Consider the following 26733-nt stretch of genomic DNA (forward strand, 5'->3'; position numbering starts at 1 on the left):
TGTGGGCAAATGCTTTTAATGAAAAAAATGGCCATCTCTGTGTGTGGCCCACTAGCTTGGTGCACAAGCCATACCACCCAAAACCTCAAAAACATGTTTATCTCCAATGGTATTAGATCATGCCTACAAGCTATCCTACTTTGTCTCAAAGGGCTGACACCACAGCACATGGCGCATGTGAGAAAATTCATATTAAAAACACAACATCTAAGAAAGCATACACTAATTACTGTGGAAGCTGATGGAGCTAATCAAGCTCATGACAAAGAAACTTTGTTGAGGCTACATCACGCTCAGCCAAGATGCAGCACTTTAAGGACAGCATGGAGTTGAAGGGTACAGTTCATGTTATTATCCCCATGATAAACCACACAATCTTATTTAAACAGGTCTCCAATACTTATCTTGGTATCAGTGTTTTAACTCTATGTGAATTAGAAACCCAGAAGGTCATTTCTGGCTTCCTATTTTAACTTGAAAACTCTTTTATGTACACTGCTGACTGCAATGATTTTTATTAATTATGCAATAAAGGTATTCGAACTCCATAGCACCCAACCACACTATTTTAGGTGGATGTGCTGTCACTAAAATGTGCTATTCAGCAAATTCCTGAAGTGGACTTACCTTTATGCCTCTTGTGCATACTGTCATTGGTGGAAGCAAAATGTGAATAACACTTGAACAGACCAATGAATGAAGAGAATTGAACCCTAAGACCTCTGTATATGAATGTGGTATTTGTGATTTTTTTTATAACATGCGGCGCATGACAGCTAAAGCTGTCTCTTGTCCAGACCTAAAAACCTCACTGGGACGAGAAGGGGTTCTGCTCTTTTATTGTGTCCTTGGCCAGGTAATCTAGATCTGAGTTGGTGTCTCTATAGCCGGCTTTGGGAAAGTGGCCAAAGACCTTTGTTGGGCACCTGAGGGTTGGAGTTTGTTACTGTACATGCTGGAAGCCACTATAGGGTCCACCGGATTCACCTTTCCCTCACAGTGAGTTTTTCATGGTAGTAAATGTGTTTGTTTGTTTGTTTGGAAAAGAGTACTTGGTTGTGGAAAGCTTCCAAGCTAATGAGTGGATTACCTTAGAACAATTCATTGGTTAAGCTGCTCCACCAGTGTTTTGCGTGGGTGACTGGAATAAAGTACTGCTTTTGTCATTCCTTGAATTTATGTAGTGTTTAAAATCAAAATTAGTCCAGCGTGAAATTAAAATTCCACAGGAGGACCTGTGTGAAGTTAAAAACTTCACAAATTCGTTTTGCACAACAATCAATGCAGGCAAAATTTCCTTAAAAGAAATAATTTTGCTGGAGATTATTTCCTAAACAAACAGTGCAAGTTTTCTCCTCTCTAGAACTTTATTATTGTGGCTTTCTCAGTACGTTTTTAAAAGAAAATACAAACAACCCAGCCAGTTTTCTTGTAGTTCTATATTAACACTTTTCGAAGTTCCTGCAAGCGTCACACACATACACCACGAGTTCAAATTATGCGCAGCTCCACTTTTCAAAATGTGTTCATTCCTAGTGAAAAAAAACTAAGAATAAATGGGTTTCTGCTTTTTGCATAATACAGTTGTTTTTTTAATCTACAAATATAAAGCTTTGCTATAGCATTTGCAGGGATTTTGTGAACTGTCCATCAGTGTAATTTAAGCAGTGGTATTTAGGTCGAGGACCTCACCCGATGGTGTGTTATTTAGGTTCATTTTGGCTAATGATGTGCAAAATTCCATTCAAGCATAGTGATTTGATTCACATCTGCCCATTTTTACTCTGCAGATATTTATTACATTTTACAGAAGTGTAACGTTATAAACAAAGCTAAGTACAGATATTTGTACCATATCTCCGTAGTGTGAGAGTTTTTTTACAATCAGTAGAAAGTGTATTTTATGGTATTTACACGCTGTGCAAGTACAATATTGTTTATCGAAGGACGTCCATTCATTTTCTTCTCTTCGACTGCGGTTCAGTATCTGAGAAAAAGCAAAAGCAATTCTCACTCATCCTCTGAGCACATGCATAACACATTTATATCCAAAGTATGTATTTTCTTTTAAAACTGTGTATAATTGATAAAATGTAGGTAGGACAAGTGTTCTTTAACACAGGCCTTGTATATCAAGTAATCTGATAAAATTCCACACACTACCATCCTGCAGACATAGTATTCAGGATATCTCCACTAAGACTGTACAAATTTGTGAATTGTTCGGAATCCATCCAATGCATGCCTTCTTCTGAAACCCGCACACCCATGGTTGCCATTGGTTAGTAAAACAAGCATTTGCAATGCAACGGGTCTCGCGTTTGCTCATGTTAGAGCTGATCGCGTTGTAAACTCCTAACCCGACTTTTCACCTATCGGCAAAACTGCTTTTATGTACGTAACCCGAAAAAGTGCAATTAACTCTGTATAGCGCTCGACTTCTGCCAAGCGAAATTGCGCAAGGAAAATAGAGAACAAAAGTAGTCCACGAGCCGGACAGAAAACAGCGAGCCTCGCATGTTTTCTGTACTTGGTCGATGCGCTCGAGGAGGGCTAGCCACCGGAAAAGGCATGACGTATGCATGCCTTCGACTAATGAAAGCAAGCAGATTTTAATAGGCAAGCCCACAAACCAATGAAAAACACTGATGTGACGTCAACAGGGCTCCAAGCCCTTTTCTAATACCTAAAGCGTCTCGCTGCGAGCGCATGCAATGCAGGCTCGACCCTAAAAAGGGCGCATCCTGCCGCAACCTGGACAAAGAGATGTTGGCCATTGTTGTTTGACTACCTGCCTGCCTATATTTCCAAAATGCAATGACTGCTTCAGACCTCAACATCCTCTTCCCAGACTGGCCATCTGGACCTTGCATTTCATGGCTGCTTTTCTCAGTGTGACGTAGGTCGGTGCAGCCTGATGTCCATCATGATTGCAGTGCCTCATGGAGCAGAAACAGGAAATGGCAGATGGGGAGGCAGGATATGTTTGCCATTCCTCTTCTTCCATCTTTCCCTGCTCCAGGCACAATACCAATCACCAGGAATCAGTAACGCAGGCTGCATTATTCCGTGGATGAACCCGAAAGTGTTTGGAAAGGCAGGCTGGAAGGGGTTTAACTACTCATCACAAAGTTGTAGCAGAACAGTCATCAGATGTAACTCATTTGCTATAGTTACTTAATTGTAGCTGAACTGCAGTGGTGTGACCCGTGACCTCTTCCCCAGTCCTAATAACCTCTTCAGGGTGGGTGCCCTCACTACCTCCCTGTTGCGGGTCATGGCCAGTTGCCAACACCAGGGCAAAAAAACAACGCGAGACACAGAAGATCATCCTTGTCTCCCCTTGCAGCCCCACCATCCCTTTGTGACGTCAGCATGCTGTGAGGCACGCTGAATCACTGTTTGTTTTCACCAGTGGAGCAAGAAGTGGCCGCACCCAAACGGCTTTGCCAACGTTTGGGAAGGCCTTGTTTGAAAGGAGAGACTGTCCCCTTTCAAACGAGGCCCTCCTGAACCCCCACTAGACACCAGAGGACTTCACTTGGGGGGGTTGGCCCACTCGGAAAACACCCCCCTCGTCCCGGGGCATATTTTTCTCTTAAAGGTAGGTTTACGTGACCGCGCTCCCTCAGGGGTGTAAAAAAAATATATATATATGAAATTGACAGGGGGTCGCCTGTGAGCAGGGCGACCCCCTGTGGGAGCAATATTTTTTTTTCAACAGCTGTATGGTTTCCCTGGGGGCCACTATAGACCCCTAGGAAACCCTACAGCCATTCAAAAATATTTTATATATATATATATATATATATATATATATATATATATATATATATACATATATATATAGTATATATAGATATATATTGAGCAATCACTTTTGTCAATGTGTGTGGTTTCCCTGGGGGCTGCGATCGGCCCTCAGGAAAACCACACCCACATATAAAAGTGATCTCTTTACATATATAGATTTTCACCACCAGTTCTCTTGCAGTTGCAGCTTATGTTTTCAAAGCAATGCGCATACTTCAACTGACACATTTCAACTGTAGCTTTTATGCAGGAATAAAAAAGTCAAGTAGCTCTTGTGATTATGTTTCTGCTAGAAAAGGATCTGACTTTGTCTAGTGGCAGTTTTGATGCCATAAAGTAGCGCAGAAGGTTCATATGCATACTGCAAGGATCAAAACTGTATTTTATGTGAATAGCTGAGTGAATTAGTAAAGCCAGCCATTACCTGCACTATAATACAACTGAAATGTATGTGCTAGGGGGGCTCTGGAGAGATTAAATGCACTTTTGCTGGGTGGTAGTGAGGGAACTGGAGGAGGAGGTAATGGGAGTGGGCGAACCAATAATGATTGTTGGACTGGGTGCTAGAGGCGTGAAAAAATGTGACGATTAGTATGTGACAAGATGATGTACTAGTGTGTCTTTTTTGTTTTCTTGAGTGTCTTGAGAGAGCATACTGATTGAGGGAAGAAGCGAAGGTAAGGTGACCTCTACTTTTGCAGGTATCACACACACACCCACCAGCAATTTTGTGACGTCTACATAGGCTAGTGTTTTAAAGAGACAGTTTAGCCAGTAGCAGAGATGGCATCTCATTGAATGACTGCTGATCAAACCCTAACTCGGGTTATAGAGGACAGCTCTGACGAAGGATCAGAGACTGAGACATCAGATACTGAGACATCATCTGAGGGATAGGGCAATGGCTCAGACTCTGGGAGTGATTTTTCAGTCAGAGGAGTCCCATTCAATAACTCCTCTTCCAGTGATTATGAGGGAGGTGATGAGGACAGTCCTGCTGTCCCTTCGCAAGCACAGTCTGTGCAGCAGGACAATAGCAGGTTCGCCCAACCCAGAGAGCAGGTGCATGCAGCAGCAAGCACAGAGAGAGTACTCTCTTGGCAGCTCCCCAATTTAGTTCAGCCCCAAATCCACCGCCCAAATCATACCGTGGAGACATCAAAATTATCTATCACAAAACAACCTGGTTTTGTAAGGCAGGCACCTGCGTTTTTGGTCCTGGGCTCAGTGGCAATATAGGGAAACCTACTAAAACACAATATTTCTGGAAACTAGACATCCAGGGAGTCCACAGAGGTGTGACTTGTGTCGATTACCCAAAGTTTTCTTAACCAGAATACCCTGCAAAGCTGAAATGTTGAATACAAGCTATTTTTTTCTGGCATTTCTGTCACACAAACTACAGGAATATGCTGGGATCCACAAAATTCCTACCACCCAGTGTTTCTCCACCTGTCCTGATAAAAACACTACCCCACTTGAGTGCCTCTACCTAGTGTCTACGTCAGGAATGGATCACCCAAGGGTCAACAGTTGCCCTCATGGAAGGACCAACATTGACCATTGTGTGATCTATTCCTGACACTGGCACTAGGCCTACCCACACAAATGAGGTACAATTTTTATCGGAAGACTTGGGGGAATGCTGGGTGGAAGAAAATGTGTGGCTCATCTCAGATTCCAGAGCATTCTATCACCAAAATGTGAGGAAAAAGTGTTTTTTGGCAAAGATTGAGGTTGGCAAAGGATTCTGTGTAACAGAACCTGGTGAGAGCACCACAAGTTTCACCATCCTGGGTTCCCCTAGGTTTCTGGTTTTAAAAAATGCACATGTTAGTTAGGTTTTACTAGGTACCAGCTGAGCTAGAGACCAAAATCTAAAGCTGGGCACTTTCCAAAAAACACGTACGTTTTCAATGTCAAAATTTGATGTGTCCATGTTGCATTTTGGGGCATTTCCTGAAATGGGCGCTAGGCCTACCAACACACATGAGGTACCATTTTTATCGTGAGACTTGGGGGAATGCAGTGTGGAAGGAAATTAGTGGACCCACTCAGATTCCAGAACTTTGCAGCACCAAAATATGAGGGAAAAGTATTTTTTTCTGGGTAGCAGAACCTGATGAGAGCCCCACAAGTCGGCCCATACTGAATTCCCCTAGGTGTCTAGTTTCCCAGAATGTATAGATATGCTAGGTTTCACTAGGTATCGGCTGAGCTAGAGTCCAAAATCCACAGCTAGGCACTTTGCGAAAAACATGTCAGTTTTCATTGGAAAAATTTGATCTGTCCACGTTGTGTTTTGGGGCATTTTCTGTTGCAGGCACTAGGCCTCCCCACACAAGTGAGGTACTATTTTTATTGGGAGAATTCGGGGAATGCTGGGTGGAAGGAAGTTTGTGGCCTACCCGCATAAGTGAGGGACCATTTGTATTGGGAGACTTGGGGGAACACAGAATAGCACAACAGGTGTTATTGTCCCTTGTCTTTCTCTACATTTTTTCCTTCCAAATGTAAGATATGTGTAAAAAACAGGCCTATTTGAGAAATGCCCTGTAATTCACATGCTAGTATGGGGACCCCAAAATTCAGAGATGTGCAAATAACCACTGCTTCTCAACACCTTATCTTGTGCCTATTTTGGAAATACAAAAGTTTCCTTGATACCTATTTTTCAGTCTTTATATTTCATACACCAAATGAATTGCTGTATACCCGGTATACAATGAAAACCCATATCATGGTGCAGCTCATTTATTGGCTCTGGGTACCTAGGGTTCTTGATGAACCTACAAGCCCTATATATTCTCACAACCAGAAGAGTCGAGCAGACTTAACGGTACATTGCTTTTGAAAATTTGACAAAGCAAAAAAAAAGTTACAGATTAAAACATGGAGAAAAATGGCAGTTTGTTTAGCTCAATTTCAATATATTTTTATTTTAGCTGTTACGTTTTGTAGGAAAACCTTGAAGGAGCTACACAAATGACCACTTGCTGAATTCAGAATTTTGTCTACTTCTCAGACATGTTTAGCTGTCCAGGATCCAGCATTGTTTTCACATCCATTTCTGTCACTAACTGGAAGGAGGCTGAAGGCACAAAAAATAGTAAATATGGGGTATGCCCCAGTAAAATGCCATAATTGTGTTGACAAATGTGGTTTTCTTATTTAAGTCTGCCTGTTCCTTAAAGCTTGGAAGATGGTGATTGTAGCACCACAAACCCTTTGTTGATGCCATTTTCAGGGAAAAACACATGCTTTCTTCTGCAGCCCTTTTTTCCCTATTTTTCTGAAAAAAACGTTTTCTTTGCTGTATTTTGGCTAATTTCGTGGTCTCCTCCAGGGGAACCTACAAACTCTGGTTACCTTTAGAATCCCTAGGATGTTGGAACAAAAGGACACACCTTTAGCATGAATAGCTTATGTGGACAAAAAGTTATGAAGGCCTAAACATGAACTACCCCAAATAGCCAAAAAGGGCTCAGCACGGGGGAGGAAGGGAGGAAGGGAGGAAGGTCCAGCAGCTAAGGGGTTAATACTCATATTGCCTGATCAGACAACTATTTTATGTGTGAAGCAGCATATGCAGAAGAGTTTACAATAATTCTGAAATCTGAACAGTAGAGCAGAAGTCTGAACAGACCTGCAGAATGTCATGAGTGTGTTTATATAATTTTTAAGAAACCTGCTGAACCATCACTCACTCGCTTTGCTACATATCCATATTTACACAATCGCCCAGTAATACTGCTATGTTCCATCTGCAAACATATCATCAAAAATGGCACGTATACTAATATGACAGTAAACATTTTCCATATGTAAATGACCCACAAACCTATTCATAAAGGTAAATTTGATTGCAAACATACATTTATGACTCAATTTATCTATTTTGGCAAGAAGTCTTGGTAAATCTCATTCAAGAGGGTAATAATTGTGAATTCCAGGGCGAGGTTTGCTCAAATGTATATTTGTTAGCATTCCCAAACTCTGATCACACACCCCTTTCCACCCTGTAAATGGTCAGAGATTTACACTCACATTCTAGGGTAGAAATTAAAAAAGGATTTCCCTCATATCTGCTGAAGGTGTTTCACCTTAGGGAAAGTGTTTTTCATGCGGATAAATAAAAAAGGTAAAGTGCATTTGCACAATAAGATCGTAGCCATCCTATGAAAAGTCTTACATTCCTGAGAACTATGCACAAGGGAATAAGGGCATTTTCGAATAGTCGTATGACATGCCCAGAAGTACTTCTGAAAACCTGAACCTGACAAAGATTTTCAGGCGTATTTCTGGGAATATATATGACAAAAAAAACAAAAAATTATGATCTAAAACAGTGATCACCAAACCTTTAGAACTACGGTCCACTTTTTAGTAAGATAAACATTCATGACAAACTTTTAGCATTAATGGAGAAGGTGGGTGATTTTTGTAATGTAACTAAAGCATCGTATGTAGCAAATTGTTATCTACGGACAGCACATTTTCCATTGAAATAGCTACTACATTTCCGTAGACAAAAAGTTTTACTGATAAATTACAAATGATAATTGGTGAAAATTGGGTTTCAGGAAATATTTATTGTTTGTGCACCACCAAGCCTCTTGATTTGTTTTGTTCGTATTAAAATCTTTCTTTCCATCACACTTCAGAATTACAAAAAACATGCTTTATTTTTGCTTTCTGGATTGTTGAATGTGTACAGTTCATTCAGAGGTATTTACATTTTTCTGTGTGTTATGAAAAAATGACATCCTAAAGTCTTCCCTTTCTCACTTCATGTTCCTAAGAAAGACTGCCACATAATTCACTTTACTTTTTTTCCTCTGACTTGGACTTTCAAGACCCATCAAAAATCGGCTCGGGACCCACCAGTGAGTCGGGACCCACAGTTTGGAAAACACTGATCTAAAACTCTGACTGTACTTTTATATTTTGCTTTGGGAACAGGTTCCATAGAGTTTATGCTGATGACACTCCCCCCCTCCCTGTCCTTCCCCAACAGTAATTTATTTATCTTCTTCTTCCTCCTTAGGCTGACAGCACCATAAGTGTGTATTATCATAGGTTATTACTAGATGCCCCCTAAGTCAGGGGTAGGGTTCAAAGTCCACAGAAATGCTCCAGTGGCTGACTATGAAGCCAAAGTACAGTGGCTTGTATCACTCACAATATCTTGGATGCTAAAAGTTTCATCTTTTTGACCAAAACCTTGAAATTTCTGGTGGCCCAAAGCTCCTGACATTGTCAAATCTCTTTTCCTTGAGCCCACAGCATTAAAAAATAGAAGATGATGACTAAGTCATTTTCCGGGAGTGTAGCTAGACTATGAACCTCAAGTCCAATGGCTCTACGCTCCATCTAGTTAATTTTAAACAACAGCTGAAACCTGTTTCAAACACACTTTGAAGTTAAGGTGAATAATCTCCCATTTTTAATTCAACTCCCTATGTTCCCTGCTCTTCTGCACTATGCCTTTGCATTCTTTTCCTAGCATGGTTGCTCTGCTCTACCCTACTTTTCCCTCTCCTCTCCTCTCCTCTCCTATCTGCCTTTCCATGCTCTTTCCCTGTATTTCTGGCATTACATTGTTGTGATTTCTTTATCCTTCATTGCTTCTCATGTTCTCGTTAACTCTTCTCTTAGGACCAGAATCACTAAGCTTTTTTCTGTGTGCAAACGGCCCTGTTCAGAGAATCTGGCTGTTTGTGAACAGAAAAAAGCATTTTGGGATGTACAAATGCTATTTTGCGGATCAGTAATCTATTACAGATTCGTAAAATAGGTTTTGTGCGTCGGTATCAGGAAGAGGCGTGCCAAGGGCATCCCTTCCTAATAGCACTGCTATGTAAGGGATATTTTGTGACTGGGAATGCGGTGGCAAAACAGTTGCAGTTACCACCAACTTCAAGTTGGTGGTAACCCATTTGCAAAAGGGAAGGGGTCCCAAAGGGACCCCTTTCCCTTTGCGAAAGGGGGTAAACACATTTTTTAAGGGCAGGCAGTGGTCCCACAGACCACTACCTACTCTTAAAAAATTAGAAGAAAACGTTTCAGTTTTCTTTTTGTAACACATCCCATTTTCCTTTAAGGAAAACAGGGTGCATTACTAAAAAAAACTGCTTCATGGACAAGCACTCACCGACATGATGGTCTGCTGACACCAGCAGGCCACCATCCCTATGATTTTAGCAATTCACAGTGGGTCGCTAATTGCGACCTGCCTCATGAACATATTGAGGCAGGTCCATTTACGACCCGCTGCAAATCGTTAACAGTGTCAAGCACATTGTTGTGCTTTGCATTTTGCAATTTCCTAATAGTGAATCGCTAAGATTTGCTCTTAGGAAATCGCAAACCTGTGATTTCGTACATCTAGCTCTTAATCTTTATTTCAAGCACACCTCCCTTCCTTCCAATGGACCACTTCAGCAATATATCCTGTCAGATGATGCCTATCTAGGTGCTTTGTTCAGTTTTTGCCTTAGACTTCTGGGCATGGATAATACATAAAAGTTCTTGTTGTGCTTGCTCTATATTTTTAGGGCGGAGCGCAAAGTGCTCTGTCCCTGCTGTAGTCTCTTTATGGGCTTGTAACCACGCCTACCGCACGCCCATGAGTTTGGTTGGTTTGTGGGCTTGCCTTTTAAAATTTGCTTGCTTTCATTAGTGGAAGGCATGCATACATCATGCCTTTTCCAGTGTTTAGCCCTCCTCGAGCGCACCGGCCAACTAGTGAAAACATACGAGGCTCCATGTTTTCTGTATGGTTTCTGGACTATTTTTTTCTATTTATTTCCTATGAAGCACGATCTCTCTGGGCAGTAGTCGAGCGCTTTGCATCACATCTACCTGTTGCATGGATAATTTTATTTTTGCTGATAATACATTTGACTGCAAGCAAACTTCTGTTTTATTTTTTATTTTCAATTTATGTGGCAAGAAATGTCCAGTTCGGAATTTACAACGCAAATAGCTATTACTCGAGAAAACCGAGACCCATTGCATTGCAAATGCTTGTTTGGTATTAGGTTTACATGCTAACTTGTACATATATATCTTACATTTCTCAATGCATTGAACACGTTCTAACATAACATGGCCATGTCCGTGCAAGGTGAAACCGCAACAATAAATACATTAATAACTGACAAAAGACAAATCAGGAAAAAGAACTATAAATAAATTTAAAAAAAAAAATGCATAAAGACATAGACTTTACTTAATTAAGTTCAAGCCAAGTCTCCCTCTCAGAATGATGAAACAAAGAGTTGACTCTAAATCTGCAGTGTATTCTGAGATATGTCACAACAGCAGCCTCGAACAGTTGAAAGAGCACAATTAAATAAAAAAGTTACTTCAGTGTTATATACCATAGGAAATTTGCTACAATGTTTGAAATTAAGCTCATTCTGAGTAATGGACAAAAAATGTGTCTTACATTAATTGATAACTTGTATGACATTTAAGAATTTGCATATCCTTTATTTTGAAAATAGGTTGTTCATCTAAATAAGCTCAATGACTGGGTTTTTGCTTAACTATTGTTTTGAAGAAACGGATTATTTAGGCTCATATTATAAAAATTCTCTGAAACTCCAATTTGGATTGCGAGATGTGGAATAATACTGCACCCCAGAGGTTTTACGCTGACACATTTCGCCAGATAAAGCCTGGTTGACTATGCTCTAGGCAACAGCTCAGTATGTGGAGTTACAATCAGAAATCTGTGAGGAAACACTGCGGTCATAAATAATTCGCTATTTCTCAAGGGAGAATTTGAAACACAGCTGTAATGTTACACTCACACTCCAGAATTACCGGACCCTCTTTTATCTGTATTTCTTGTTGCAGAGTCGTAGACAGTGTCAGGAATTATTGATAATTAGGCCCTTTGTGAGATACCATAGTTTCTTCTGATCCAGGGTCACTACTTTGCTGTGCTTCGCTGTTCTTTGTATGAAGGTGGTGGCCCTTTGCAACTCTGCAGTCCTCTATAAAATGCATAGCCAAATATTGATCCTGTTGTGCTTGCATTTGACAGAAATAAACAATTAATTAGGTATTTTTTTACGTTTCAGGTGTGTTGGAGATAACATCCGTGGATGTTGGAATAGTTGCAGTGAGAGGTGTAGAAAGCAAATATTTTTTAGCAATGAATGAGAAGGGAAAGGTCTACGGCTCGGTAAGTATTCATACTGTTGTTCGGAAAGTTTTGAAAGCCATTTTTGGTATTTCCATACCTTCCTTCTGACTCACGATTGGTTTTTGAGCTGCTTGTAAGAACCGATTGACTCAATAGCTAATCCACAGATTAAGAGAATTGCCCAGTGTACTTACCATCAAGAGGTGTTGGGCACAGTCAATCAACCTTGTGAGAAACAGACCAAACTAGCTTTGGACAGGCAAAAATTAATCTTTCTACATCATTTGGGATTTTTCATCTGTAGCAAAGCATGGTTAATTGCCATTCGGCTAATCTGATTACATAGTGTGCCTGATGCTAAATCTGCCTGACGAGCCCAGTCAGTTGCAAGAGCTAAAGTTAAAAAGGTCATTTTATGTAGTTCCTAAGGGACTCCACAGAGGGATTAGACTGCGAAGTTCAAAATATTTGGCAAATCTTGATATCTGGATGCGGTAATTAATGCTCAAATTAGCTTCTCAAAACATAATTAAGTACGTAATAATAAAGCCGAACTGCTTTGCAGTGGGAGCTTTGAGAACTGGAAAGTTTGAGAATAGGAAAATGATAATCGCCAAGTATTACATCTGAAGTTAGGCTAACATTTATCGAAAATACAAAACTCCAATGTTTAAATAGAACAATGACGCTCGACACTTTTGTACCTTTTTATTTGACTAATTGAATATAAAATCAAGTGACTGAACAATATATATATGCTTTCGGAATGACCCCTACGTCTTCAGGGTCAGTGCTCTGACACTGCTAGTTGAGGGAGGGCTATTTGTGATTCTCAAAAATTATGAATGAACCATGTTTACATTTTTTTTTAATTAGTCCACTAAACAGTACCATGATCATGATAATTTGGATTTTAGACTTATGTTAAGGAAGATTTCACTTTGGTTTGGACAGAGAACAATTTTATGAGTAATTGTAAGTCCATCTCTGTATCGTTCTAAATTTGCAGTGCAGCACTGTGTTTGTACAGTCTCTGTGATGCAACCGTGCCAATACCTTGTGCTACTCCAGATGCGCCTATTCAGCTTAGTGACAATTCGTGCATACTATTGTGAAATAGTTAACCAGAGATATGGAGTTTCTATGCCCTTGTAATTTCCTGTAAATTGCATTGCAATGGCTCCCGAAACTGTGCAGTTTTTGGAACATGTTGAAATGAATCCATCCCATAACCAGGTGAAAGATGCTTTTTCTATATTTCCATCCCTAAACTTGAGGGTGGTACTTAACGAGCTAAAAATGATTTTTCGTTAGCCTGTCAGTGTTAATGAAGGGGCAATTCAAGCTATGAAGCCTTCCACAAGGAAGTTGAATGTCTGGAAGTTGAAGATATCTTTTGTGGCTAGACTTTGAACAATCTTTTCATTTTCCTTGTGTTGTACGCTAGATTGACTTATAGTGCCCGCTTATTCTGTTTAAGAGCACACTCACACTGAATGTCTGCCTCTCATCATAACGGCAATGCTGTGGGATTAGGCATTGCTGTGGGATTAGGCATTGCTATGGTATTAGTCAGTTTTAACCCACATTGATAGTTTGATCTCTGTAATTAGTAAATTATCTCAAAGTAACGTTTTTATGTTGGTATATCGCCTACCGACCTATTGTTTGACATAAATATTGTGTAGTAAAAATAATTTACAAACAAAATCGCCCCATTTGGTCTAAATGTTCTTTAATTAATGACATTGGGAAATATTTGTGCAAACAATATTTAAGACACAATATTTATGTCAAACCATTTCCTCACAACAACATTATACATACCAAACTTAAGGAAACATATGAATCCGAAAAGGTTAATATTTTTAAATAAAGGTAACCAAATGTATCGAAATACAGTTCAGTCACAATGTACCTCAGGACTCTCTACTAGTCCCCCTCTCTCTTTATGCCATCCCACTTAACACTATCATCTACTTTATTTGCTTTCAGGACAGTTTCTACCTAAACTGTCATTCCCACACATTTTCAATTCATGCTTTGCTTTTGTTTAGAAACAAATAGGTAACTGGATGCCTCAAAGATTAACGTGCTTTTCTTCATTGCTTCAGCTAATATTTCCATACCCTCCTCTATTTCTTCTTCCCTATCTGTTCTTCTTTTTACTTTCTCTTTCCACAATCTACTCTTTATCTCCTCACAAAATGTCACTCTAAAACTAGAATTCACCAGGACTTACCGTTGTCAAATCAACACACTTTTGAGCTTGTTTCTGTGTTACTCTTTAAGCATTTGAACTTCTTATTCAAAGGTACTCCTTGAAATAATTTTCATTCACTCCATGTAGGTCTGTAAAAAATGCTAATGCTCCTTGCAGTCTATTTCACAGGTGAACAGGTGAAGCTGTGAATAATCAGAGGCCCGAAAGTTGAGAAGGTAGAGCCTTTTCTTAAGAAACCAAGGACATAAACCGAATACATTAGCAACCATCACCCCATTACTGATTTCATAATCTCTGCCAGTTATTGAATTTTTAAAGTTCATCTTTAAATTTAAACTCTTTCCTTTGCAGTCCAATTTTCAATTAAATGGGTAGAGTGGTTGAAAGTAGGAGAGATAAAGTGAAAAAGGCAAATACAGACCCCCCCAGCCCCACCCAGGTCTTTACTAAACTATCATCTCTTTTCTAAAAGTTCCTACCATAATTGTTGAAGGCTCTCAATTGAAAAGGCATATTGGTTATAATAATCATTTTGATAGATCCCAAGAGGGTTATGCGTGTGGCTGCAACACTAAACCATTATGCTTCTCATTATTCATAATGATCTTCTCAATCTCGTCAAAAAGATCCTTGCCTTTTTCCATTTGTCTTTATTTGAGGGTATTAACAATGGGATTCTCACATAGCCACCGAAGGACAAGTACTGAAATGGTTATTGTCTTGCTTGTAAAATTAGCCTTTACAAGTAAAACATGGAACCCCTCTCTAGTTCTATACTCAAACTCTTTAGTGTTCCCAAGGCTCTTTCCTTACTACTTAACTATTTAAACTCCATATGGAGATGCGTTCCCAATTACTTCATGATCCTCACTTTTTCTACCACTGGTATGCTGATGGCCACAGTTATGCCAGAAGGTGCCTACAGCATCAGCTTCCGATATGCAATGTTCATTGTTATTCATTGGCACACTACTTTCCTGGACGTCACAACCCCTTTACACATCAACAATTTAATATATTCTCTTTCTGGTTCCATCTTTCCGCATTCCTTATCAGTACTTCTCTGTCCTTGGAATCTCTCCCACCATTTTAACTATTTCAGCACTATCCTTGAAGAAAAACTACATATTGGCATAGATATCAAAATCTGCTAAAAATCCTCATTTTCCGTTTCTGAAACGGTGACTACCTTGTCGTATACAGAGTGTAAAATTACCACAGCTGCTAATGTGGGCTTTATTCTCAAGTCATCATGTTTTCAAATGGTGGTTTTATGCACACTGCTTGAGATGTAAACCCTTGTGGTCTCATAAGCTTCACTTAAAAAAAATAATGCATTATTGTGCTGTACAATATAAATACATCTATTGCCTTTCCTAGGCTCTATTTAACAAAGATTTAGTGCATTTGACTAATAGGGGGATGTATTTAGCCTTAGACGTTATTAAAATTAGCTGTTGCTGTGTCTGCACTGTCACAAAATGAATTTATATTGCTCTTTACTGTATTTTAAATTTGGCAACTCCTCTTGTAAAGTTATGGTTAACAGCAGATTGAAATTATTCTGTCAAATTATAGCTCCTGAAATATTTACTTTCTTATGAAACCGAAGCATGTGATTAATTATATATAAATATAATATCAACCATGTACAAGTGCTCCAGGGGAGTTATGCTTCGTATTAAAGCATTCAGCTGGGTGGTATAGAAGCTACATGTGTGACAAGGGATTTGGAAGCTACTAACAGCAAATAATCCTGCTGATTTCAATAATAGAGTTAGAGAAATAAGCAAGGCTGTTTAGCACCTCAATTCAACATCTTGGCCTGTAAGCTAGGCTTTTGTGCTTGTAGGTCTACATGTCCATATTTGCAGTAGCGTTGACCCTATCGTATACTGTTATAGTGCAGGGGCCTGGTCGTGCATTCAATGAATTACCATTAATTGTCCTTCAAACAGGAGAGCACATGCAGCATGACTTTCTAATGGTAGAAAAGGCTGATTTGCTCTTTACAAACAAATGTTAATTGAACTTAAAAAACCTTCTAATACATCCCTTTAGTATATATGCTTAGAGTATAAAAAATTATGCAATGTGAGGAAATAAAGCAAGATTACGTTGGGTTTTTCTCCTAATATTATGATGTTTCTCTTCCCTAAACAACAAAAGGCTGCCATTATCCTAGCTCCAGTTTCCTCATCTCTAACTCTCCCATAGAGGAGGATATATCTACAGACCCGCTTCCTCCTTACCAAGTAGAGGTAAAGGATAATAATGAGTGTTCTCTCATAGGGTTAATCCCCACAATGAAGAGCCATTGTAACCTTATCCTACTAATGCTTCTCCACGAGATGAACCATATCTTTCAGTTAGCTTGATTGTAGCATGTCAGCATCATATTCCATTGCAAATTGAAGAAGATGATTTCCCTCATAGACACTTTTAGGAAGGCCAGTCAATACTTGGTGATGTTGAAAACAGCACACACAGAGTTTTAAAGAACCTGGTAAAATATACTTGGTTGCACCATGATTAGAGATTAAGGGCCAGATGTAGCAAGTTTGAAAATTGCGACTTGCAATTTGCGAGTCCGAGCGACTCGCAAATTGCAACTCGCAATTTGCAATGCAGAACGGTGTCTCAGACACCGTCTGCGAGTCGCTATGGGGTCGCAAATCCCCACCTCATTAATATTAATGAGGTGGGTCGCAAATTGCGGCCCCATAGCGACTATGGGCACTCACTGATATGGAGGCCTGCTGTAGTCAGCAGACCTCCATGTCCGTGACTGCTTTTAAATAAAGCAGTTTTTTTTTTTCAAGTGTAGCCCGTTTTCCTTAAAGGAAAACGAGCTGCACTTAAAAAAAAAAACGAAACCTTTTGTTTCGGAATTTTTTCAGGGCAGGTAGTGGTCCCTTGGACCACTACCTGCCCTGAAAAAATATTTTGGGGTCCATTCACAAAGGGGAAGGGGTCCCATGGGGACCCCTTCCCGTTTGCGAGTGGGTTACCATCCACTTCAAGTGGATGGTAACTGCGACTCGCGGTCGCAAATGGAGTTGCATACCACTGCGACTCGCAAATAGGAAGGCAAAGTCATCGAGAAGACCGTCAACAAGCAACTGACCAATTTCCTCGAAGACAACAACCTACTCGACCCCTCCCAGTCCGGATTCCGAGCCAACCACAGCACAGAAACTGCCCTCATCGCAGTCACAGACGACATCAGAACTCTGATGGACAACGGAGAAACAGTCGCCCTCATCCTCCTCGACCTCTCGGCTGCCTTCGACACCGTCTGCCACCGAACCCTAATATCCCGCCTCCGCTCCACCGGTATCCAAGGACAGGCTCTGGACTGGATCACTTCTTTCCTCTCTAACGGCTCCTAAAGAGTCTACCTCCCTCCGTTCCGCTCAGACCCCACCGAGATCATCTGCGGAGTCCCACAAGGCTCCTCGCTCAGCCCGACTCTCTTCAACGTCTACATGAGCCCCCTCGCAGACATCGTACGCAAACATCAACATCACCTCCTATGCCGACGACACCCAGCTGATACTTTCCCTCACCAAGGACCCCACCAGCGCCAAGACCAACCTGCAAGATGGAATGAAAGACGTTGCAGAATGGATGAAACTCAGCCGCCTGAAACTGAACTCGGACAAAATGGAAGTCCTCATCCTCGGAAACACCCCGTCTGCCTGGGACAACTCTTGGTGGCCCACGGCCCTTAGCACCGCACCAACCCCCTCAGACCACGCACGCAACCTCGGATTCATCCTGGACCCACTTCTCACCATGACCAAACAAGTCAACGCCGTATCATAATCCTGCTTCCTCACTCTCCGCATGCTCCGAAAGATCTTCCGCTGGATCCCCGCCGACACCAGAAAAACTGTGACCCACGCCCTCGTCACAAGCCGCCTGGACTACGGAAACACCCTATACGCAGGAACCACCGCTAAACTCCAGAAACGTCTTCAGCGAATACAAAACGCCTCTGCCCGCCTCATCCTCGACATACCCCGCAAAAGCCACATCTCCGCCCACCTGAGACACCTGCACTGGCTTCCCATCAACAAAAGGATCACCTTCCGGCTCCTCACCCACGCACACAAAGCCCTCCACAACAAGGGACCCGAATACCTCAACCGTCGCCTCAGTTTCTACACACCCACTCGTCAACTTCGCTCCGCCAACCTCGCACTCGCCGCCGTCCCTCACATCTGCCGCACTACGTCAGGTGGGAAATCCTTCTCCTACCTGGCGGCCAAGACATGGAACTCCCACCCCGCCAACCTCAGGACCACCCAGGACCACCCTGCATTCCAGAGACAGCTCAAAACCTGGCTCTTTGAGCAGCAGTAACCCCCCTCCCCTAGAGCCTTTAGACCCTCACGGGTGAGTAGCGCGCTTTATAAATGTTTTTGATTTGATTTGATGCCCACCATAAAAGAGCTCATCGGTTTGTCCAAGGGGGCAAGGTAATGTCTAATGTCAGCATTGAGTTTGCATTGGATGCTTCCAATGCAGCCCTATGAAAAATCAACATTAGTGTTTTCACTGGGCTCCACGTGTTGTTCAACATTTCGAGTTCCCAGGTTCAGCTGCATCTTAGTGTTGTGCAATCGATGCTGACCACCTGATCAAGCTACAGATGGAGAAATGTTAGTGAAAATAAAAAAGGCACATAAACAGGACCAGACTATAGGTGTCCCAAGAGGTGGTCAGCCAGCCCATGCTAGGCTTACGGTATACAACAGTACTCTCTAGCATTGACAAAGCATTATTGTAAATAGGGCCAGTTCGTTCGTTGATATGCTCGCACCAATGGTTGATCCTGGTCCACAGGTGCCTACTGCAGGGGTGTCTTTACAACAAAGCAGTGACTCTCATTGCATGCTCCCTACCCGTAGCCCCCAGCAGGTGAATGAATGGCATTTTACTTTTCTCAATTAGATGCTATGACCTCTGACAAACAGATACTTCCTAAAAGAGCCAGAGGTGATTGTCTTGAATCTGGCATGACATAATCAACCAACTGCATCTGCAGCTGATGTTGAAAGAGTTTGCATCCTTATTTGCCAAAGAGGCCATAGAAATAGCACCCAAGCAGTGTAGCAATAAGGACAAGCAGTATACTCAATGGATTGTTTCATCCCCAAGAAAGATGGAACTGTCCAACCCATCTTGATCAATGGCTTCTTAGGGGGCAACATTGACAACATCTGTCTTGCCAGTTTTCAAATCCTGCCCTACAGGATTACTTCAACCCCACGAGTGTCTAGTTGTTGTAGTGATGAGTATCACACAGAGATACATCACATCAACTGTGTCAGAAGTGCTTGAAGTACTGCTAGCAATCAAAGATTTTTGGCCCAAGCTAGACAACAGGATGGTCCTTGTATGAACAAACAACATGACTACTGTGTTCACATTCAGATCATCAGCCAAGAGTAGAAAACTGCTTTGCCGATCTCTTAAGTAGACTCCAGCAAAAGGCGCTCAAAAAAGACATCAACTCTCACATTCTACATTAACATTGTAACCCCTGGGGACTCCAACAAGAGAAAGGTTTACAACTCAAGTGAACATCAAGGGCCAGATTTACAAGCCCCTAGCACCTCTTAGAGCCACACTAGTGTAATTTTTAATGCTAATGTGGTGTTAAGGAGTCCATTCTCCTTCATCATATATACAAACTGGCGCAATGCTTCCACTGCTCCAGTTTGCGACCCCTTGGACCACATTATGCCTGTACCAGGCATAATGTATGCAAGCGGGCGTTCCAGCAGTGGGAGGCCCGTACAAATGGCACAGTGAAATTTACAACATTTCACTGCACCATTTTTTGCGTCATTTTTAATGTCTACTCAGAGCAGGCGTTAAAATGACGTGTACATTACTTTCAATGGGCCTCCCTTTACTTTGCAGGATTAGCGTCATAATTTATAGCGCTAATCCTGCAAAGTACCACAATAGCATCATAAATTATGACGCTATTGCCCTAATGTGCGCCATGGTGTGCCTTATTGTAAATATGGTGTTACCATAGTATCATTAGGTGCCGGTAGGGGGGTGCAAGAAAGGTGGCGCATCACAGCTGATGTGCAACTTTCTTGTAAATCTGGCCCCAAATGTCAAAATTTCCCCTGCTTGTATTCACAACCCAGTCTCATGGAAAGGCAGTATGAATAAACTGACCAGGGCATTTGCGTACATTTCCCCCTACTTTCGTTGATCCTGAATGCTGTGTGGAAAACGCAACAATTTTCAGTTTCACTCCTCTTCGCACCAAAGTGGACTTGTCAACAGCACTGTCTGTACATCCACATCAAAGACTTCCCTTATGTTCATATTAGCTCCATCAACATCATGGGGAAACTGCTCAATCTCAATCCAAAAACGCTCAATCTGTTTATTGGCATCTGAGATCTTAAAATGTGTCTATTTGCAACTCCTGAAGTGGTGTATTCAAATTCCGAAAGATGGCTAAGTCGAAATGTTTTGTAAGCTATTGCATTGCGCTAAACATTAACCCTGTCATAACCCAAGCGCAGCATTTAATATGATACGTTCTGCACTTGCAAAAAGTCTGATTCTAATGTACATCTATACGTGTTCATCTAAGTGCGACTGCAGCCTAAGATATTCTTAAATATAGTTCATCACTGTTTCCTGTTCCTATCACAGAAGCCTTTGTGGAATTGATAACAGCTCAAGCCCAGGACCGGATCTCAGTGTAGTAATTTTTAGATTAATGGGGTGCTATTGGGGCTGCTCCAATTTCACACACTTCAGTTCCTCTTTTGGAAAATGCTATTCTTGGCTTTCATGGTTTGATTTCCCTATGCAGAGGTAGTGAACTTCAGGCTCTGTTAGGTGAGAAACCAATCATGCAAATTCAGAAGGACAGGGCAGTGAAGCACACATCCTCATTTTCTACCAAACGTTGTTTTTCCTTCCCATGTTACCCATTCTATTGATTTGCCATCCTATTTTCCTGAGCCTCAGTCTCTCACTGAGAGGTCACTACACAATGTAGATGGCCAAAGAGGTATTTTAATTTAGATAGACCAAACTTGTGCAGTCGGGAAAACGAAACAACCATTTTTTACAGCAGGTAATGCAATATAGATTGTCAAATGCATTTGTAATATGTAATGCAAAAGCTAAATGAACACTTTAAGGAGCAACTAACACTGTTTCATTTGACTAAAGAGGGCAATATATCATCATCAGACATATGAAAGGCTGCTATTTGATCTTCACTCCATTCCTTTACTAACCCTTACTGTGCAGATGTACTGGCTTGACAGCAAGCCGAAACAGAACATTCTTAAAACATTGTTTAAGGCATCGACATTTTGTTTTTTCAGACCATAGTTTTACAACGATTCAGTCTAAACTCAGTATGTGGTATACAGCAGTACATGTTGTAAGCAGGAAACATTACCTGTAACAATCGGTTTGCAACTTGTAGTGCTGTAAATTCACATGTGCCCTCCCACCTCCTTGGATATGTCACAGGAGATTATTGCCTACTGTACCTTTCTAAGTACACATACTTCTTCCCATCACTAATTATTCATTCACCTTTTTGTGAAAAAACAGAAGACTCTGTCTCCTAGCACATTTAAAGAAATTCATTACAAATCTGCTATGAATGTATACACTTACTCATGTTAGCAGCTAAGTTTCCCATAACTCTATTTTGGAAACACCAATGACAAAATATAGCCTTACTAGCCATTAAAGGCACTCTCCAGCGTCAAAGACCCAACATTCCAATGTTCTAACACAAAATAAACAAATTCATGGCCACACTTGAGATGTATTAGTTTTAACAGAAGAGCGCATCATCTATTACTACTTATCTCATGTCAAGCTCCCGAAGGTGATCCAAGATTACCATTAGTGAAACTCGTTTGCCGGTGTGGAATCCTCTTTTAGAGCATTTTGAGTGCACAAGCATAGCACACACTCTCATATCCCTCCCCAAATTCTGCCAATGGGCTTTGCCACATCTACGTTTTTGCACATGAAGTAAGTGCATGTGTTTAAGGTACTGCTTTATTTTTATTAGGGTCGAGTCTGAGCGCATGCGCTTGCGCATGCGTTTCGCTAAGCAAGATGCTTTAGGAATTAAAAAGTGCTCGGAGCCCTGTCCACGTCACGTCAGTGTCTTTCATTGGCTCCTTGGCTTGCCTGTTAGAATCTGCTTGATTTCATTAGTGGAAGGCATGCATACGTCATGCCTTTTCCGGTGGATAGCCCTCCTTGAGCGCATTGACCAAGTACAGAAAACATGCGAGGCTTGCTGTTTTCCGTCCGGCTCATGGACTACTTTTTCTCTATTTTCCCAGAGCGATCTCGCTTGGCAAAAGTCAAGCGCTTTACATAATATCGACCCTGTTACACAGTTAATTGCACTTTTTCCAGTTACATACATAATTGCACTTTTGTCGATAGGTTTCATTACGAGTGAAAAGCCCGGTTAGGAGTTTACAACGCTATCAGCTCTAACACGAACAAACGCGAGACCTGTTGCATTGCAAATGCTTGTTTTTTACATGTTCTCCATGATGGCCCAACATATTTGTAAATTGCTATCTCACTAGAAGTGATTGCGTTCATTCCGTATATTAGAGTTTTACATCTCTTAGCCTGAAGGAGTTCAAATTGGGTGCCAACAATTTCTAGGCCATATTATTGTCTAAAGTATACAAAACAAAAGTGGGCCAGCGTTTCACTTTATGGTTAAAGTAAGGGACATATAATTAATTATTCATATGAAGTGCATAACCTGCAGGTGTAGGCTACCAAGGACTGGATCTGAAACATGGGGAATGGTCATATCCAGTTATGGCTGCCTTCCTGTTAGCCCAGCTGCAAACTGCAAGTCTCCCGTCTATCCCAACCAGCTGACTCTCTTCCCTACTTAGTGGTGGGGAAATGCTGAGTCAGCGTTGTGGAACCTCTGAAGGCTCTCTCTCTGCACCAGAAAATGTCTAACTTTTGTGTCCCTATTGACGGTAGTGAAGATTTTACTACCTGGGCCCACTAAGCAAGGCATAGTTATCGCAGGCATAGTTATCGCAGGCAGTGAAACTCAAAAATGAACCCTATGTGCATGGAGAGAACTCACTGCACATCAGAGCCGTTGATTTTCCACGAAAAAAAACAAAAAAGGAATATTGACTGAGCTGCCATGACACCACAACCTGCCCGCAATTGATTTCTGAGTAAAGAGCTCCCTCATTGTTGGCCAGAACATTTTTGTCAGAAATCACATAACGAACAGGCCATTAGCTCTGAGCAACAGCTGAAGTCCGCTGTGGTGTAGGCATATGCAGACGCTTCTCCTCCCCAGCCGGCTTGGCGGATCACCCACCAGCAGCTAAATGACCCCCTTAGTTTGTTATTAAAAGCTGCCACCACAATTAGAGGCATGTCGAGCCCTAAAAGCTTTTATGAGTACATATAAGAAGCTGCATTTGTTACAGATTTGTTCAGTGTGCCCCTAGGCCAATGTTGTCAGGAATTTTCTTTTTGGCATACCTAGTGGAGTATTTCCTGTCCATTTCTGGAGATCACATCAGTTCAGGCATCTGTATACATGAATGGATGGGTGTTAACATAACATAAGCATAGTCATAAAGTAATGGAGTGATGTGCTACAGAGCAGGGCAGGGGTAACAAGGGCAAGATAAACTTTTTTAATGTTATGATTTTCTTTGTTAGCTCCTTTGTGGGGTAAGAAATAAAAAATGGTTACTTAGGGGTGCGGTGTTCCCTGAAAGGAGCGTATTCAGCTGCTCCCTAAAATGGAGGAGGGAATACATTTCTCCAATCTCTGTTGAGATGCGACAACAGTTCATTGGAGCAAACCAAGGAAAGGGCCATGTTATGGTACCGGTTTTATTACGCGGATGCTACTCATGCCGGTGTCCTAGCGCTAAAAGAAAGTAAGATAAGAGGACCTAGATGTCACTCATTTGGCATAAAGCCAAGTCTTTCATGCTATGATAAACTGCAACAGATTTTGCATGCTGCGTAAAGATTACGGGAGGGCATTTCATCATCTGGCAACCACAACCGAAAAGGCTTTCTCTCCCATCCGTGAAATCTAGGTACCCGACGAAGGATGGCATTGGATCAGTGGTTAAATTGAGAGGGTGGTTTCCGGTGCTCAGCACTGGCACTTAATTTTCAACACTGGCACTAATGACAGCCCACCCAATGATGGTATAATTTTAAAATGAGAGCAAGTGTTTATTAATTCACTAAACATTAAAAATGACAATTCGATTCCACACCATTCATATTGCTTCAGGTGGCCTAGAATAGTCTGAATTATCACATTTGTAGGATTGCAATGGTTAGTAGTTGTGTGGGTACTGTTATTGGCATCGCTGGTAGAGGCAAAAAGTGGTACAGGCTACACTAGTCCGCTAAGAAGAACCCTGGCACTTAATTTATTTTTTCACTGCATCTGATGATCGTAGGGGTCGAAACGGAACATAACGTAAATGTATAATTTTCTTCTTTTTCTTCTTTTATTTTTTGTTTCAAGATAGGCAGTGCCTTAGCTGGGCATGTCACATCCAGCACTGGATAATGCTCATAGGCAGGGGCGTGTGTTGGAGGCGACAGCTTGATTATGGCACAGCATATCTTGAAGCTGGTTGGAGCTTTAATAGCTAGCCAATGTAGCTCCTGGAGAGTGCTCGTTTTTAATAACCAAATGTTTTTTTTTTAAATATGCTCATGCCCTCCTTTTTGTAGACTATTAAGTTTTAGAGAAATCTTAGATCTAGTGCGCTTAATCAAATAAAACAACACATCTAGCAAACAAGTATTGTTGAATTGGCTTTGATACATAGACTTGAAAAGGCCTGCTCTGTAATACAGGGCCCTGAAGTACTGTAAAAGAGTGCACAATAACATGATGCAGGTTTCATGTAAAAAGAGTGAGTCTAGCACGTTTTGCACGCCAAGGCACAGATAATTGGAATTTAGGACATTTTGAGATTTACCCATAAAATGAAACATATTTGTTGGCAAACATCTTTCTATCCAAGTAGATGTTGAAATTTCCTTACTCGTTAAATAACATTGTAACAAATTTTTATGTCTACCTCTGGGACAGAAAATCTGATAAACGATGTTCGATACCCGATCTACACTACTTCCCACATGTTAAATGAGTGGTAATGGGAGGGATTAAAGGACTTTACTTATTTATTGCTTAATATTTATGTTTATAAGATGTTCCCATAGGCACACAGTGGGAGAAGCCATTTGGAGAATACGCCCTATAGTCATTAAAATATATTATATTCCTAATTATGTACATAAGATGAACTTTTCAACAAGGACACACAAAGGAGAAGAAAACAATCAACATGTGTGCACTGACTGCCTGAAGTAGAGGCTCAGGGGACTGAAGCACTAACAAACCAGTTGAACTTCTCCCAGGAAAGCTCATGTTGCCTTCCCAGAAACTAGGTGGGCCCTCCGCCTGCCCGTAGAAGGTCTTGTGCAACATATTACACAGTGTTGCCTGGTTGTGTGAATTTCCCTTCTGTCTCGTTAAACACGTATGATTTTCCTAAGTTTTTTATGTGTTGCTTTGGTGACCTTACTCACGCATTCTTGCAAAAATCTCGAATATTGAAGTAGACTCAGACTAAAAGGAAGCACGACCAAAGGAATGGAATATGACATCTTTAGATCTGGGGTTTGAAAGAATGACTTTCAAAGTGACCAATTGCCAACAGTATAGGTAGACTGGACATTCATTCCAACTATCTCAAGGACTGGCTTTTTTCCATCAGCCTCTTCCAGCCGTTGACTTGAGATTTTGTCAAGCATGCCTTGGCTCAACCCAGTGGAGTATTCATTTCTAACCCAATACTATTGGTTGTTTGTTCGTATCCTTCCGTCTTTAGTTGAGTTCCTGTATTAAACTATTGTTGTATCGGATAGGACATAACTAGACTTCTCAACAGTGGTACACTGTGCATTCTGTACATTTCATGTAACAGTGCCAGCACGTCCCTGCATGAAATGTAATATGAGGTCATAAGCAGTGCATGATGGGGTTGAAAGTTATAGTTAGTTCACTAAACTATAATAGGCAAATAGGCAGATTTCAGTGGTTTTTGGCTCTCCACTCCTGGCTCCCTCTTGTGTGTCTCACTTTAATGTGCTAATTCTTCATGCATTAAACCCACACCTTTGGGGTTAATGTAAAACATTTGGTTCTTGGGCTATAGGATGTTTACGTTATGAAGGTAGTATGCACGATCTCACACGGACTGTATGTGGTGCATGCAGAGCTGCTGTTGCCTCGATGTATCTGGACATTCAGAGAAGAAAGTACTGATGCCCTCTCATTAGCTCTCATTGCAGTAATTGTAGCCACAGGGTGGTCAAACCTGGTCACTAAGGGATGTTTAAAGTGACCTCTGTCTAAGAGTGTAACGGCTGGGATCATTTACATCCAGCGGACCAGTGGTACACCTAGCAGAAT

General features: G+C 41.2%; 1 protein-coding gene across 8 annotated transcripts in view; it reads left to right on the forward strand.

Moving 5' to 3' along the window:
• Positions 1–26733, forward strand: part of FGF10 (fibroblast growth factor 10) — a 606480-nt gene that overhangs the window by 160462 nt on the left and 419285 nt on the right. For all 8 annotated transcript variants that reach the window (XR_011201280.1, XR_011201281.1, XR_011201282.1 and 5 more), the window contains exon 2: positions 11907–12010. Coding sequence is in view for 5 of the 8 variants with exons in the window: in XM_069221558.1 (XP_069077659.1) it covers positions 11907–12010 (104 nt within the window). In the remaining 3 variants the exon portion in view is untranslated. The remainder of the gene's footprint in view (positions 1–11906; positions 12011–26733) is intronic.

This window comes from Pleurodeles waltl, chromosome 1_1 (genome assembly GCF_031143425.1).
Source record: "Pleurodeles waltl isolate 20211129_DDA chromosome 1_1, aPleWal1.hap1.20221129, whole genome shotgun sequence".
Lineage (NCBI taxonomy): Eukaryota > Metazoa > Chordata > Amphibia > Caudata > Salamandridae > Pleurodeles > Pleurodeles waltl.